General features: G+C 45.3%; 1 protein-coding gene across 1 annotated transcript in view; it reads left to right on the top strand.

Annotated features, from left to right (window-relative positions):
• The first annotated feature begins 15,132 nt into the window (after positions 1-15,132).
• The window catches only part of JAG1 (jagged canonical Notch ligand 1), a 35,855-nt gene continuing 33,353 nt past the window's right edge, over positions 15,133-17,634 (top strand). The window contains exons 1-2 of the mRNA XM_053926641.1: positions 15,133-15,727; positions 16,154-16,459. Of these exons, the coding sequence (XP_053782616.1) occupies positions 15,647-15,727; positions 16,154-16,459 (387 nt within the window). The 5' untranslated portion in view covers positions 15,133-15,646. The remainder of the gene's footprint in view (positions 15,728-16,153; positions 16,460-17,634) is intronic.

Raw genomic sequence — 17,634 nt, 5'->3', positions numbered from 1 at the left:
ATGAAGTTCAGAAAGATCACCCAGCAATTGCAGGGGACAGTGAAAAATGGGGCAGTTGCTCCTCAAAGCAGTTTGGCAGTTTCTTAATAAAGATACATTTACCATATGACCCAGAAATCCCACTCCTAGGTAATTACCTAAAAAAATGAAAACTATGTTCACAAGAAAACTTGTACACAAACTATTTACAAGAGCTACTTACAGAAGCTCTATTTACAAGCACCAAGAACTGAAACAACCAGAAACCTCTCGGCTGGCGAGGGATAAACACACTGTGGTACACCCCTACCACAGAGTCACTCTGCAATAAAAAAGAATCAAACTGGTGATACACTGAACCACATGGTGAATCCCCAATGCATTATGTTAAGTGAAAGAAGCCAGACTCAAAAGGCTACATACTGTGCTCTGTCTATAGAACATTCCAAAAGGCAAAGCTGTAGCAGGGGTGTCCAACCCGTGGACCTTGGGCCACGGACCTCGGGATGGCTGTGAATGTGGCCCAACACAAAATAGTAAATTTACTTAAAACAGTATGAGATTTACTTGTGATTACGTGTCTCAATGTATTTAATGTGCGGCCCAAGACAATTCATTTTCTTCCAATGTGGCCCAGAGATGCCAAAAGTTTGGACACCCTTGCTAGGGCACAGAGAGAGGAATTGACTACAAAGGGGTACCATGAAGGGATGGGGGGAGGTAATGGAATATTTGTATTGCCATTACGGTGGTGACTACACGACTGGATCATTTGCCAAAACTCATAGAACTGTGCAGTAAAAGGAGTAAATTTTACTCCATGTAAATAAAGAAAATAAGTCAGTAACAGTTATGTCATGAAAGGTGTGAAGAGAGGTTTTAAAACTGCCAGCCCTTGTAGTGGCTTTCAGTATACCTCTACACTCCGTTTTCCTGTTGGTGCTAACCAGGAAAACAGAGTTGGTCGTTCAGATTCCCATCACATTATCTTGCAGCTGGTACACAGGTGATAGTATCTCCTGATTGCTTCCCAGAGGAGATTGTGGGAGGGCACAAGCAGTGGGTGTTCTGACTCTGACAGTCCCAGTTCCTTGCCTCAGTTCTTCCTCCTTTCTCTCAAGAAGAATGTATGGCCTTGGCATTCCTTTTGGGATGCCTTCTTTTAACACAAATTCTCCTTTCGTTCCCTCTTCAAATTATTCATTGGCAAATTGAAAGGCAAATTGTTTTGTGTGTATGACATGATCAAAGGACCATTCAGAACCTCCACTTTCTGCCATGGGACATCCCAGGTTGTGCCTCAATGCCAGTGGGACTGAGAACCTTGCTTCTCCGAGTGTGTTCCAGGACCAGCAATATCAGCATTACCTGGGAGCTCATGGGAAATGCAGACCCTCAGGCCTGCCCTAGACCTATAGAATAAGTATATACCTTTTAACAAGATGCCCAGGGACTCACAGGCACATTAAAGCCCTATGTCAGATACAAGTGTCCATCTTAATGACACTTGGATCCCCACTAGCTGTTGTGGGAAAAAGAGGCCCTTGGGTCTCAGCCAATCCTGACTCTTCACTGCACTGCTTACTAGCTGTATGGGGGTGATGAAAGTATATAAGCTTCTGAACCTCAGTTTTCTCATCTGTAAAATGGAGATATTAATGTCATTTTCATAGGATTGCTGTGGGTGTTAAACTATGTAGTATAGGAAGGCAATGCTACTGTGCCTGGCCCAGAGCATAGGTTTATATACCTCAGTTGCCCCACCCAACTCTTCAGCCTACTCAACCAATTTGATATTTGTTGCCTTAACACTGAAGTCAAATCCCAAATCAGATGAAACATTTGAAGGAGTTAAATGGGCTATGCATAGGTGGGCAGGGGAAGAGACAGATGACTTTGGTAATTGCCTATTTTCAGGGTATGCTAGATCAGTGGTTATCAAAGTTTGGTCCCTGGAATAGCGCTACCTGGGAACTTGTCAGAAACACAACTTCTAGGGGCTTACCCAGACTTACTAAACGGAAACTCTGTGTTGGGCTCTAGCCAACTGTGATTTAATGAGTCCTCCAGGTGATTTTGATACACACTAGTGACACCAAAAGCCTACAATTTTGGTCTTTGTTGAAGATCTGTATAAAGAAGAGCTATTTAAAGAGGTTTGCTGGAAAGCCAAGCTATTCCTTCGGCTTAGAGATTCCTGGTTTTCAAACTCAGTACTAAAACACATTGATGTGTGAAGACATGTCTGGCTCTGTTGTGACATATATTGCCAACAATTTGCAACTGATTTGTTCAACAAATTCAGTCAGCAACTACTTATAGTGCTCCTGTTACATGTCAGACACTGTTCCAGGCTCCACCAGTAGAATGAAACCTTAAGCAATGCAAGTACAACTGGCATGCACAGGTTTTGGAATCCATTCAAACATTTCACTCTACTTGGTAAGAGAAGTTAGTCTATTAGCTACAAGAGTGGGTAACAGTCAGTATTTATTAAAGAAGGGGCAGGGAACCTAGGTCAATGATTAGATGAAGGAAAAAGGGTTACAAGAGTCTCTATCACGATTGTTTTAGGGAATCCTGCAAATAACATTTTTAAGATTATTTGAGCAGACTCCAGGTTATTCCTATAATTATGCCTCCTTAACTCACACTTCAGCTTGCTTGCTTAAGTGGACGCTGTTAAGGATGGTCAACCCCAGGCTATGTTTAGTTCATAGAAGTTTACTAATGGTGATCATTACTCACTGCATGCTTGCAAGCAATTTTTGTGGTTCCGTTTTCCTTAAAATTTCACCCATAGAGGCTGTATTAGCTATCTATTGCCACAATAGTGTGCATAACAAAGGAGATCCAAACTTACTGACTTAAAAAAAATAGCTGTTATTTCTCACAAGTCTCTGAGTTGGCTGGGCCAATTAGGCTGATCTCAGTTGGGCTTCTGGTGTGTCTGCAGTCAACTGGTGAGTCAGATGGAGACTGACTGATTAAGAAAGATCTCAGCTGTGACCACTCAGTTCTCCACATAATTCCTTATGCTTCAGCAGGTTGCCCAACTTGTCCATGGCAATGGCAGAGTCTTGAGGCAGGAGGGAGAATAAAAGTACACAAGAGGCGTAGGCTTAGAGTTAGCACCATCACTTCTGCTTCATTCTGTTGGCCAAAGCAAGTCATAAGGCCTGCCAGACTCAAGGGGTGGGGAAATGGGCTGCACCCTTGGTGGGAGAACCAAAGAGGTGTGGTATGGGCCACACCTATATCCACACCTATATCCACTCCTATATCCACAGGAGTAAAGTGTTGGGGTGATTTTTGCAATTAATCAATCATAAATGCATTTGTAATTATGACAGCAGGAAAGGATAGGTGAAGAATGCTTTAGAAGTAAATTTAAGTTCTCTGAATCTAAGTTTGTAACCTTATTACTATTATCTGTGGAGTGGAGGTCTGAAAGAAATCAAGACATTTCAAAAAAAAACCTGAAGTCTAGTATCACCTGATATCAGATAGCCATATCATTTCTGCTTGTAAAATTCACATTTTTGAGAAAGCCAAATGGTTTATTTCACTACTTATATGCTTACAAAAGGCTTTTTTATAAGTACCCTACCTCAGAAAAAGAAGGGACTTATATCTCATTAGTTTTACTTCTCAGAAAAAGTTTACAGAATTTCATCAACATCTACACATTTACATGAGAGATCTCAATTGAAAAAGAAAGACAAAGAGAAAGGGAAGAAGAGAAGGAGGGAGAAATAGGGGTGGGGGCAGGGAAGGAGGAAGGAAGGAAGGAAGGAATCCACTGTGTCACTGACCTGGGAAATCACAACCATGTAAACTAGAAGATTAGAGAACTCAGGAAAACTGGGCCGATCTTTGGACAGGGTGATTTGTGAATGTCTTTTGAACAAGAACAATTAAATTGTTAGGAATTTAATCTATAATCATTTCCTACACTTGATAATTTATTCAGTGATTCAATAAATAGTTGCTGAACAACTATTCAAAAACAAAAAAGCAACTGCACTAGATATTTAGGGATCATCTTTGGATTAAGCAAAACTATCATCAGAAAAATATATACTTGGGTCAATTTTATCTTTCCTTCCTTACTTCTGTCACCACCCTTGACCCCACTCCCACTCAGCTTTCTTTGAGCAGTTCTTCAGTGTCCTGCCCTTGATTTTAAGTATGCGTCATTCTAAGAAACAATTGCATTTCTCAGAATTCCATAATGTGAGACCTATACCGCCCCAATGTTAATAATTATATACCCACACATACGTGAATGTCTTTCATTACGAAATGCCAGGAAAAGCCTTGCTTCATCTGAGAGACTAGCTTTTTGTCTCTGCTTGGGTTAAGTTAATCTTGAGGCTAACTGTGTTTTCTTGGTCACTCTGGTTGTCTGTGAGCTTAGCATCCAATTTTCAATTCACCTATTTATGCTTGATCTGCCTGTTTCCATGTATTATTGTTCCTTCCTAATCTTGGTTTTCTTTAACTCTATTTTCATGGTCCTGATATTTATTTACTTCCATATTTCACCAGAAGTTGCCTGTTTTTGTTTTGTTTTTTAAATATACTGGTCTATAAATATATGGTTGGGTAAATAACTGTGAGAATTCCAGTTATAACACTGAACTCGTGATGGGATGACCCAAATGTAGATTTGACTAATACTTAATGATACAGCATGGCACCATTCAGTGGAAGCACATTTAATAACATCTGCCTAACTGTAAACTTTCTGTATTCAGTGTGGGTTAGACCTTAACGTGCATACAAATCACTTGGGTATCTTGTGAAATTGCAGTCTCTGATTTAAAAGGTGTAAGGGGGGATTTGAGAGTTTGAATTTCTATTGAGCTTCCAGTGATGCCAATGCTGCTGGTCTTCACATTGCATTCAAAATAGCTGGAGATAGAGTTTATACAACAAGCCACGCTATGATGACCAGCACGCAGCATTTAGAGTTGACTTATTTGCTACAACCATTTGGTAAATATGCGAGTGATTGGTCCTTGAAAAATCAGTTTGGAAAGCAGATGGGTCCATGCCTTCTCACCCCTGCATGCCAGGCTCTGCTAATCCTGTCAGCAGCATCAACATCATCTTTGCCTAAAATTGAGGGAGGGGAGGAACAGGGAGTGGTTTAATGGCTACAGAGTCTCAGTTTAGAAAGATAAAAAAAGTTCTGGAGATTGGTTTCACAACAAAATGAATGTACTTAACGCTATTGAATTGTACACTTAAAAAATGGTTGATGGCTGGGTCAAGACTGAGGCATAAGTAAACATGGCTCACCTACTCACCTACTCACACAACTACAGCAAAAATTACAACTAAACTATAAAATAACTATCACCCAGAATTGTCAGAAAATTGAGCTGTACAGAAGTCCAACAATCAAGGAATTGAAGAAGTCACATTCATTCAGATCTTAGTAGGGGCAAAGATGAAGAATGGACCACTTCCATGCCCATGTGTGGTGGATAGAACTCAGGAGAGACATCCCGGGAGCAAGGGATCCCAGTGCCACACCAGACTGCCCAGTTCAGGGTTCCAGTGCTAGAAAGATAAGTCCCTATAACTTCTGGCTGTAAAAAGCAGGGCAGTTGGGACAGTGGAAGAAACTGAGGGGTTGTTAGGCATCTCATCTTAAAGGGCCCATACTGGATTTAGGACTTACGCAGACTCACTCCCTCTGGGCTCTAACACCAGGGCAGCAGCTTAAAGGGCACCAGAAACATATAGAGAGAAACTGAAGTGTCTGGCATCAGGTCAAGGGCTGGGAGAGAGCTTCCTAGCAAACAAAACTCCAGAGGCCAGGTAGTGGCCATTAGCCCTTCCCCACAGGAGCCACAGAGCAGCTGCACCATCTCTGAGATTCCACCAACCTAGTTCAAGGGGTTGCCCCACCCTGGCAATTACCTAAGGCTCCACTCCATACAACTTCATGGATGCACTTTTCTACATTAGGCCCTGCTACTAAGACAGGGAGTCAAAGCAGCTCTACCTAATGCATAGAAACAAACACAGGGAGGCTGCCAAAATGAGGACACAAAGAAATATGGCCCAAATTAAAGAGCAGAACAAAACTGCAGAAAAAGAACTAAACCGAGTGAAGATAAGCAATCCAGCAGATGCAAAGTTCAAAACACTGATTATTAGGATGCTCAAGGAACTCATTAAGTACTTCAACAGCATAAAAAAAGACCCAGGAAGAAATGAAAGTTACACTAAATGAAATAAAGAAAAAATTACAGGGAACTAACAGTGAGTGGATAAAGCCAAGAATCAAGTCAATGATTTGGAACATAAGGAAGAAAAAAATGCAATCAGAACAGCAATAAGAAAAAAAGAATCACCAAAGACAATGGTAGGGTAAGGAACCTCTGGGACAACTTGAAACATAACAACATTGTAATCATAGGGAAGTCAGAAGGAGAAGAGGAAGGGTAAGAAATTGAAAACTTATTTGAAAGAAATGATGAAAGAAAACTTCACTGATTTGGTGAAGGAAATAGACGTACGTATAAGTCCAGAAGCACAGAGATTCCCAAATAAGATGGAAGTAAAGAGGACCACACAAAGACACATCATAATTAAAATGCCAAAGGTTCAAGATAAAGAGAGAATGTTAAAAGCAGCAAGAGAAAAGCAGGTGGTTACCTACAACGGAATTCCTGTAAGACTGTCAGATGATTTCTCAAAACAAACTTTGCAGGCTAGAAGGGACTGGTAAGAACTACTCAAAATGATGAAAAGCAAGGACCTACAACCTAAATTACTCTATCCAGCAAAGCTAACATTTAGAATGGAAGGGCAGATTAAATGCTTCCCATACAACGTAAAGCTAAAGGAATTCATCATCACCAAGCCATTATTACATGAAATGTTAAAGGGACTTATTTAAGAAAAAGAAGATCAAAACTATGAACATTAAAATGGCAACAAATTCACAACTATCAACAATTGAATCTATAAAACAAACTAAGCAAACAAGCAAAACAGAAACAGAATCACATATATCGAGATTATTTGTATGGTTACCAGGTGGGAAGGGGATGGGGGAGAATGGTGGAAAAGGTGCAGGGATTAGGAAGTACAAATTGGTAGGTACAGAATAGGCAGGGGGATGTTAAGAACAGTACAGGAAATGGAGTAGCCAAAGAACTTATATGCATGACACATGGACATGAACTAAGTGGGGGGATTTTTGGCGGGAATGGGAGGTACTGGGTGGATTGGGACAAAGAGTGAAAAATTGGGACAACTGTAATAGCATAGTCAATAAAATATATTTAAATCATGGTTTATGGCAAATTTTGTGTTATATTTTACCACAATCTTAAAAAAAATCATTTTCAGAGGTAGTCAAATTTCTCAGCTATGTGAAGGCTACTGCAGAATATGCTGGGGCTGTATTTTTCCTTAATTGTTAACCCCTTAGATTTCTAGTAATGTAGCCTCAGACTGTGTCCCGAGAGTGTTAGACGGTGACACTGTTACAGAGCAGGGCAGGGGGTGGTTCACAATAAATTATTACAGAAAGGATTCCCCCTTTCTGTCTCTGGAGGTTCCTTCCCCCACGCCCACCTGCCAGGTTCGAAATGCCCGCCGCCAGAGGAAAGACATCTCTCAATGCCAGAGACTGGTGAAAAGGAAAGGATTTGTTTATTTAAAAGTTACACAGACTTAGAGTAATGGCTTAATGTCTTCAGTAAGATACTAAAGTCCTTTAGAATGCCCACAGATGCACAGTCCTTCCCTCTCCCTGTGCCCAGTCCGGGGTACCGTGTCTCAAGAAAAGAAGTAGAAGTCCGTGGTTCAGGCTCCCGGCACCATCAGCTGTGTGGCTGCTGCAATTTCCAGTTAATCCAAAGCCATGCGGCACCTTCTCATAGCTCACCAGCAAGAGTCCTTCCTCCCCTTTCTTCCTGGCAAAGTCTCTCCTGCTGCCTAAGCCGTGTGGCAAAAAGAAGCACTCCAAAACCTCGTGGTCCTCTATACTCTCCTTCAGAACTGTGTGGTCCTTTTCCCCATTTCAGAACCGCGTGGCCCTCTCCCTTTCTCCTCAGAACCTTGTGGTTCCCTCCTCTTATGGCTTCCGCGCCTTGGTTTAAATCCCAGCGCCCATCTTCCTTTGCAGTCCTATTTCTGACTCCTCCTACAGTCAGTTACACCTGCCAGCATCCCTGTATTCTTCCAGCTTTACTGGGCTGCCATAGTAAGTCTGGGCAGGTGTAGCCCCATGGCATGGAGCCAATCATCTCCAAGCTCTCCCACAGGCCCTGTAACCAGGGGGAGTTGCTTCCCAGTCCCATCTTCGGTGGAATTTGGTCCCATCCCCCTGGCTCAAAGCATGGCCACAGCTACTTAACACATCCATGAAACCAGTTAAAGGTTATAGATATGTTAAATGACTGTGCCAGGGGTTAGCTGCAAAGCTGTTGCTACCCAAAACAGCTCTGAATGGCGCTGTTCCATGTGTCCCATCCCCCCTGGCTCAGGCTTGTCAGGGTGAGGACATCCTACATACATTTTTCTAATATTTCCTGGACACCCCGAGTCCCGGACCCCATTACAAATCCCTTCTTGGGGCCCTCCTCTTGGCTGCACCCTGCTTCAACACTACTGTTCTTCATAGTTACGTTGCACTGTTAAGGCATATTACACATATGATCTATTAGGCATCCCACCTCCTCGTCACATGAATTACTGCCAAACTATCCTAAAATAATGTAATTGACTTTTCTAGTTTTTACCTGTCTTTGAAAAAAATATCACTTCCATGGATACGATAACCAGCTTTTAGAAATTAAACTTTCTCTTTAACAGTCTTTCTAAGTTTTGCATGCCTTAGTTTTATTTCCAAAAGAAAACTTTGGGAATCATTTCTGAATAATGCTTATGGAAATCGGTGATCAGTAAACCTATGTTATGACTATGTTATGTAATATCTAAGGATCTAGAAATTTACAGATAGCACTTGTGCCAATAGCTCTGTGCTGAAGTTAATGTTTCTTTAGCCATCCTTGAGCTAAAAACAATAGTAAAAACTTGGCATAAAAACAGTAATAAAAAACAACTATTTACCTTCCAAATGCAAAATTGAGCATTGCAATCATCCACTTTTTATGTTTTAAGTAACTTCAAATTTTGAGAAAGCCATCAGTGAAGAAATTATTGGCTTGAGAACAGAAGTGTCAAACACAGACACAGGCTTGTAATTTATTGAGAACCATTAACCCAAACACAAAATCCTGGGATGTAAAGCCCTGTAGCTTTCATGCCATTGGCAGGTGTAATCACCTTTCTTTGACTCTCACACTTATGTATGTTTTGAAATTTTCTCAGATAACTGAATATATTTAGCTCTCCTTTTCACAAGTTCCAACAACTACTTTGATTTTTTTTTTTTAAGATCTGGAGGCAGATTTCGGTTGGCACAAGTTTAGAAAGCCAAGTACAAATGAGAAGAAAAGGTGCTCGTAGAGTAAATCATATTGTGACAATTTCTTTGGGGGCCTAAAAATAATAATCCTTCTCCTCCCACCTTCTAAGTTCTTCTGGCTTGGCTAACCAAATTAACAGCAAGAGATGAACAGGAGAAAATAAAAATTTTAATACGTGTGTATGGGGAATTCACACAGCACGAAAATTCCATAGACAATGAGGCAACACTGGGTATATATGACACTTGGGACAAAGAGAAAAAATTGGTATAGGGGGACGGGGCTTAGATTTCAGAAGTCAGGATAAGCAATTTACAGGTGGTTGAGGAAGAGCAGAAAGCACACGGCAGGTACATTTTTGCTAGGCAACCCAGAAACAAAGGGACACGGGGCAGGGGGTGAGCTAGTAAACACGCTTGGAGTCATCCTAATTCTAGGGTGAAAATGCTTAAAGTAATTATGCCAAGGTTCCCTTCCTGAAACAGGTTTTTAAAACTCGGAATCTCTTTAAGAAAAGGGGCAAGTAAAAAACCACATCACCACAACACAACAAAACAAACAAACAAAAAACCCACAAAAAACCAAAATAATGCTTCCTGAGTTTGTTCAGCTTTAATTGATTTCAGTTTGAAATAATCTGCATGTCAGGGTAGCACATTCCAGAGACACAGGCCCCCAATGCTCCCTGCCTCTGGATGGGTAATTTCCAGAGCTTCTTAGGGGACAGAAATGTTTGTGAGAGTTTAGTCATACTTTACAATTATAGAAAATTGTTAGTTGCATTGAGATCAGTCAACTATACAAATGGACCAATTTGGTTTTAAAAATGCTATTCTGGAATATCTGTGAGTCAAATCATTTAGGTGTCATTCACAGAACAGGCAACCCTCTACATTATCACCAAGAGGAAAGTGAGCGAATCATTTACAGTTGTGTTGAGAATGGCAATTTAATAGCAATTTACAGCCAGGATTCTTAATTTCAAAGAAGACACTCACCTGTAAGAACAGAATACATTTTGTAAGTGGCTGGAACTTTTTCTGCCCAGCCCCAATACAACTATAAAAGTTCATAAAGAATCTTAGGGTTTAATTCAAGGAGTGAAATGAGGAAATTAATCCCAAGGTTCCTGAATTTTGCATCTTGGGTTTTATGTGACTTTCTCTGATTGGCTTGTTAAAGGTGATGTGAACACATTACTCTATTTGTCTTGCTAGGTTTCCATGTAATCATTGTGAGACAGGATTGAGGCAGGACAGGCAAAATTATAAATGTCTGAGCTCAAAGCAAAACCAAAACAATATTTAAAATAAAGCTCATAGAAAATTTACTGTTGATAACACAAGAAATTCATAGTCTGGTTTCCAAAGAAAGTTAATTCGAATCTCTTGTGTATGTAAAATGAAGTTTTGAAAAAAAAAAAAAAAAAGGTTGGATCTACTCAATTTATGTTTGAATGTATAAACTTGTGGCCTGGTTACGGTTGCTGTGGGAACTATAACTTAATCCTGCTTTTTTTCATGTCTAATTTTGTCTAATTTGTTGCCCATAGGTTGTTTTTTTTTTTGTCTCCTTTTTCTTGATAACTTCTTGTGATGAAGTAGAATAATCCACAGAGGTGGGTGTGCTTCCTTGGGGAGCTGGCTGGGCAGAGTTATCAGGGCTGGCATTTTCTGCCATGATAATGTGGTGAACCAAGAGAGGAGCTTGTAGGACACATAAGTATCCTTTGGTTCTGCTGGAAAAGAACAGAAAGATATTGCATCTGCCTTTCTGTAGAATAGGGCTCATGAACTTGCCCTAACTTTTCTGCAATATTCAAACAAAGAAAAAGGAAGATATTAAAGGACATTTTACATGTCCCTTAATATTTGGACTGTCCTCTCTTATTTACTGGAAAGAAGGAACGAAGAAGAAAGGAATGAGGAAAAGGAACCTTGTTTTCATTACTACAGTCTGCACTGTCATTGTTCTGGACAAGCAAGCCCTTCAGTCTGTAGTGCTAAAGTCCCAACTTTTGTGTTGTCCACCATACTCTTTGCATCCTACACAATACCTGGTACATCAATACTATTTTTCTTAGCACTTTACAGTGGAAAATTTCAAACATTGAGAAAATTGATAGAATTTTATGTGAATACCAGCATGCCTACCACCTGGATCTAATCTTTAGCATTTGTTTTGCTTCAGCATCTATCTATCCACCCAGACATCCTCTATCCGTCCGTTAATCCCTCTAATTACGTATTTCCAAGTTGCAAGTATTTTTTCACTTCCCTCTAAGTTCTTCAGCACTTCCCCCAGCCGGTGTGGCTCAGTTTGTTGGATGTTGTCTTGCAAACTGAAAAGTTGCCAGTTCAATTACTGGTCAAGGTACATACATATGGAAGGCTGACATTTCTCTCTCACATTGATGTTTCTTGCCCTCTCTCTTCCCCTCCCTTCCTCTCTTTCTAAAATCAGAAATAAAATATTAAAAAATAAATACTTCAGCACTCATATAATTAACTCAAGTTGAATATTACATTTTTCTCCTTTGAACATATAACAAAATACAACGTAAGTGTACCATTTAATAAATTTTGACAAGTGCATGCACATACTTGTGTAACCCAAAGCCTTATCAAGATACAGAACATTACCCCTCCCCCAGAAGAGGCCCAAAGCCCATTCCCAGCTGTCTCCACTCTCCTATCTCCCCAAGCAATCAGTTTTAATTTTTATTTACTGTAAATTAGTTTTGCCTGTTCTGGAACTCCAAATAAATGGATTTTTACAGTATGTAGTCATTGTGTTTAGCTTGTCACTCAGTATACTTTTTGAGATCATCCATATTGCTTAATGTAACATAGTCCTCAATAAATAGTGATTTGCTGATTTTTATCAGTGTTGATTAACCAGCGCTTTAAGTTGACTAAATGTATTTAAATACAATTATAAGAGTTTGAATGTCTCTTAAGCCTTTGGAGGCGTTCAGCACTGCTGTTTGTTAATCATTCAGTAAAAGAAAGGCAAGATTTGTGGGAAAAGAAAAATAAGGCATCATCTTTTTAAAGTTAAAGAGGATACCCAAGGATGATTATGGTTTGAGCACGAGACAGGCCAGAAGTGACTATATCGTCTAGTCACAGGTATGGTGTGATGGTACAATGTGGCAGTTTTCACAGGAACGGTTTTGGAATATTCACTTGCTCCAGGCTATACCCAAAGGCAGGATGTGACCTGGCCAAATCTGCGTGAGTTCTTTCCACACTAGTTCCCCATTCTCTAGGGAGGGAGGCTGAAACCTGGCTGTGGGGAAGTGGAGCTTCCACTTGATGTCTGGTGTGGTAAATGTGACTGGCTTTTTGGGGGAGTACCAATTAGTTGGAAGAGTCCCAACTGAAAATTTTCAAAAGAATCCCTTCAAGCCCGTAAGTGTCTTCTCTAAAAGTGGGTTCCCAAGCTCAGGGAAAATGAAGGACACTGTGCTTTTTGACATGAGAATTTTATTAGGGATTTGATATTTTTGTTAGGGTTAATCAGGTAGTATTAATCCCTGGGAAATCTATGTTCCCTTTCTTATTAGCCAAGGGGGCTAAACTCACCTGTAGCTTGGAGCTGAACCTCCTCCCCCCACCCCCATCCCACCAGTTTACATACAGCCCAAATTACTACGGGGAGGCACCTGCGTCTCAAGTAGCCCTCTCCGGTTAAGCCAGGTGGCTGGATGTAAACTCTTCAATGAAAGGCCTGGCTCCACAGCCTCCTTCCTGAGGGGTATGAAGGGGTCTGGGTGGGGGGGAGATGGGGAGACAGACCATGGGGGTACAGAATTAGAACAGGTTCAGGCAATGGGAACTCCAAAGTTCGCATTTTAAGACGTCACCAGCCTTCATAAATTGTGCTTTTTCCAGAAGGCGCATTTTGTTTCTAAGCCATCACTCAACAGCCCCATTGGGAAATTTAGGGGTAGAGGTGAGAAGGGGCAGAGAGGAGATGGGGGAGATTAGTTTATGAAAACTAGTAAGAAAAGCCTGTATAGGAGGAATACAGTTGATAACTGGATGCCTTTTAGGATAACTGGGGGAAGCAAGGACTGGAGCACATTAAGACATAATGTCCAGGTTGCTACTACCTATGCCAGCCGCAAACCTGTTCTGCTCTTAGATATGGCCCTTTGAAAATGTGAATTAATTCTCTCACCAATGAGCACTAGATGGGACACATTACCATTAAGGTGCCTTTCTTAGGTGCACTTCTTGGGTTGATGAAATGCCAAGATTCCTAAATCAGACTTGGTGGCTTTGAACAAATGTAGAGGTTAGCTGCCTTATTCCCCTGCATGAAACGTAGCACTGAATATACTGTCTATATTCAGCCACGCATTAAGTGTAGCCTGTAAATGACCACAAATTATCCATCCTTTTATGCTCTCATCTCAGAATGTTGGAAACTATTTTCCCTTGACCCACTGCAGCCCATCAGGTCCCAGAGCTCGAGCCAGGATTCGGTCCCTAAACAGTCACGCTTTTCTGCAGCACATACCCAATACAAGGGCCAAAACTTTGTCCATCCTTCAGCGTAAATCATTCTTTTCCTTAAAAAGTTTCCCTCAAACGCAGCAGTAGGTTCTCTGGAAGAGGGGTTGAGAGGCTTCGGCCGGCCCGCAGGTTTCCTTTGACCTTGTTTATGACCGTAAGCTCGCCTTTAAGTGGAAAAAAAGAATTCGTTTCCACTACCACCCCAGAGAAGCCAAGTTCGGCTGCAGGGCGATGGCGATGAGATGGTCCCTTCCAGATTCATCTATTGCCACCCAGAAAGCTGCTCGGAGGCCGCCTACAGGTGCAATCCCCGCACTGCGGCCAGGACAGAGGGGCTGGACAGAGTGTGAGTCCAAGCCCACCAGCATCTTTGCCTGCCCTTTCCAAAGCCCGAGCAAGGACCCAGCGTGCCCGCCGCCCTCTACCCCGGTTTCCCCTCGCCTCTGCCCTGGTGCGGTCTGGGAAGGAAGTTATGAGCCCTCCCAGGCTACGCAGACTTGGATTTGGGAGGAGGTGGGGCGCGGCCGAAGCTTCCCCTCGAATCTGCGGCAAGCCTGGCTCCGGGAAAGTTTTTCAGAGTTCCCAGCAGCGCCAGCCCAGGTCGCCTCCGCCGGTCGAGCAGACGGCGGCGAGTGCGCCAGCCTCGCCGCCGCCTCTGCCGCTACTGCCGCCAGCAGCGCGCTTTGGGCGGCTCGCTCGCGGGAAGCGGGCCGGGCTCCCCGCGGGCAGGCCCTCCTCCTGGGGTGAAAGCCGCAGCTGACGCAGGCGGCTCGGAAGGCGGAAGCTGCCCCTCTCCGACCGCTCAGGCAGCGCTGTGGCGCCTATACCTGGGACCCCCGACGAGCAGGCGGAGGCGTCCGGCCCGAGGCACTGGAGAGGGGCGGTCTGTGCACAGGGCCCCCGGGCGTCCCTTTACAAAGGACAGTCCTAAGTTGCTCCTCACGCCCTCCCCCATTTCTGCCTAACCCAAAGCTCCCGAGGGCAGGAATTTGCGACGGGCCCCCGAACGTCAACGCCGTCCTACGTGTCCCGAACCCCCCAGCCCCTTCCAAGTTCCTCCCAGTACTCCCCCTACCCATCAATCCAGAGGGGAAGGGGCGTGCCTCGGGTGGGCACGCCCCTCATGAATATTAATAGGTGCGCATGCGCTTGCCGGGCGCGCTGGGTAAAGGTGGCCAGCCGGGGCCGCGGCTCCCAGACGGGCTCTCCGAGTCCCTCTCTGAGAGCCGGGTGGGCACGCGTCATTGTGTTACCTGCGGCCGGCCCGCGAGCTGGGCTTGGGTTGTTTTTTTTTTTTCCCTCCCCTTTCTCCCTTTTTTCTGTGCAGCTGATCTGAAAGGGAATAAAAGGCCGCGCATAATCATAATAATAAAAGAAGGGGAGCGCGAGAGAAGGAAAGAAAGCCGGGAGGTGGAAAAGGAGGGGGAGTGCCTCAAAGAAGCGATCAGAATAATAAAAGGAGGCCGGGCTCTTTGCCTTCTGGAACCGGCCGCTCTTGAAAGGGCTTTTGAAAAGTGGTGTTGTTTTCCAGTCGTGCATGCTCCAATCCGCGGAGTATATTAGAGCCGGGACGCGGCGGCTGCAAGGGCAGCGGCGACGGCAGCACCGGCGGCAGCACCCGCAGAAACACCAGCGCGAACAGCGGCGGCGGCGTCCCGAGTGCCCGCGGCGCGCGGCGCAGCGATGCGGTCCCTACGGACGTACGGCCGGCCCGGGCGCCCCCTGAGTCTCCTGCTTGCCCTGCTCTGCGCCCTACGAGCCAAGGTAGGAGCCCGCCGGGCCTCACTCTTACGGCCCGCCCTCTCCTTTCCCCCGCGACGCCCAGGATGCCTGCGGTTGAGCGCCGCGAGCGGGGTCCTCGATCGCCCAGCTCCCGGCCGGGGCCCCTGTGCTGGGGCTGCACCTGGGCTGGGGGAGCCCCCGTCTTCTTAAATGTACCCTCCAGGCTGGGCAAGGGGCGCGTTCGCTCCTCTCTTGCAACTCCCGGGCAGTCGTCGGATTTCTCCCGCACTCGTGTGTTTTTTTGGGGTTTTTTTTGCCCGGGAATCACGTTGAGTCTTTGAGCTCAGTTTTGTAAAATTATTTTCACTTGGCACCGAGGGCTCGTCGGGGGGGGAGGGAGGGAGTCGCCACTTCCACCCTCGAAGAAAACAACTTTTCCCTGTGCTGACCTCCCTTCCTCGCCGGCAGGTGTGCGGAGCCTCCGGCCAGTTCGAGTTGGAGATTCTGTCCATGCAGAACGTGAACGGGGAGCTGCAGAACGGGAATTGCTGTGGCGGCGCCCGGAACCCGGGGGACCGCAAGTGTACCCGTGACGAGTGTGACACCTATTTCAAAGTGTGCCTCAAGGAGTACCAGTCCCGCGTCACGGCCGGGGGGCCCTGCAGCTTCGGCTCGGGGTCCACTCCTGTCATCGGTGGCAACACCTTCAACCTCAAGACCAGCCGCGGCAATGAACGCAACCGTATCGTTCTGCCTTTCAGTTTCGCCTGGCCGGTGAGTGACGGACGCAGGCAGGGAGGCCGCGCCGAGATTCGCACCCGTGCCTACCCTACCGAGTCATTTCTCTTGAGAGAGGGTTATAAGGGCCTTGGCTTAACGCGGCGCTGAGGACTTTTTAGGGTGGGGGATTAGGGAGCAATATTCGGCAGGCCCCATCCCCGCTGCTTTTTGCCCAGAGCACAAAAACGGGGGCACCAGAGATTTGGGGGAAAAGCTCCCAGGAAAGCGGGTTTAACTTGCAAATTGAAGGTCCCGGAGTAAACCTCCCTCCCCCCGGAGGTCATTGTAGATGATCTTTGCTTAACCAATTAAACGCTGTGGAAGGCGACTCGGCTCAATTTTGGTCTTCTAACGCTGTCCAAATTGGCATCCCTCCCCTTTCCCGTGAACGGCAGGGAGGGCGGGTGTGTCCTTCCTGGAGGGTGTGGAGGGAACCCGTTTCCCGCTGCTCCCCAGGAGATTTTGGTGTGTGCGGAGGCGCGCTCTGGGCTGAGAGAAAGGGACTGGCGGTGGGGGCAGCCACTGGAGGTAGGGTGGCTGGGGGCGGTGGTCTTCGGGCCTTTGCCCGAGCTGCCTCCGCCCCCTGCCGGCTCCTTCCTGCTCTCGCCCCCGCTCGATGTAACCTGTGGCCTAACTTCCAGTGTTTCCCGGGCTCGAACAGCTGTGTTTGCAAACTTCCCCGGGAAGGGCGGGGGTTTGCCCTTGTCCGGCGGGCGCATGGTACCCGTAAGCCTTCAGGGGTGTGCCAGGGCCTGGAAGGGGCGGCCCGCTAGAAGCAGTGTTGGTGGGTGCAAATACATGGACCCCAGTTTGAGAGCCGCCCGAGGCCTAGGCCCCCACTGGCAGACCCCACATGGAGGCCCTTGCAACATCCCGAAATGGGTGGAAGGAAGATGAGTGAGATTGCAGAAGGGGAGGAAAGGGGAAAAAGTTGGTGCCCTCTGTCCCGTTCATCCTGTCGGGGAGGCGTGACTCATTGCCAGGACCTCAGTTTGGCCCAGCCAGTGCCCGGAGGGTGGGTGGAGAGAGGGGGAGCTCTGTGCGTGGGGAATACTCTCCACCACGTGCTCTGATGGGGTGCACTCTGCTGCCTCCTATCCGCGGGCGGGTGCTGTGATTCCCAGCGCTTGGGAGAAGAGGGTAGAATGTCTGCCATGGTGTGTGTGAAG

This window comes from Desmodus rotundus, chromosome 6 (assembly GCF_022682495.2).
Source record: "Desmodus rotundus isolate HL8 chromosome 6, HLdesRot8A.1, whole genome shotgun sequence".
Taxonomy (NCBI): Eukaryota; Metazoa; Chordata; class Mammalia; order Chiroptera; family Phyllostomidae; genus Desmodus; species Desmodus rotundus.
This window is presented reverse-complemented; position numbering and strand designations above follow the sequence as displayed.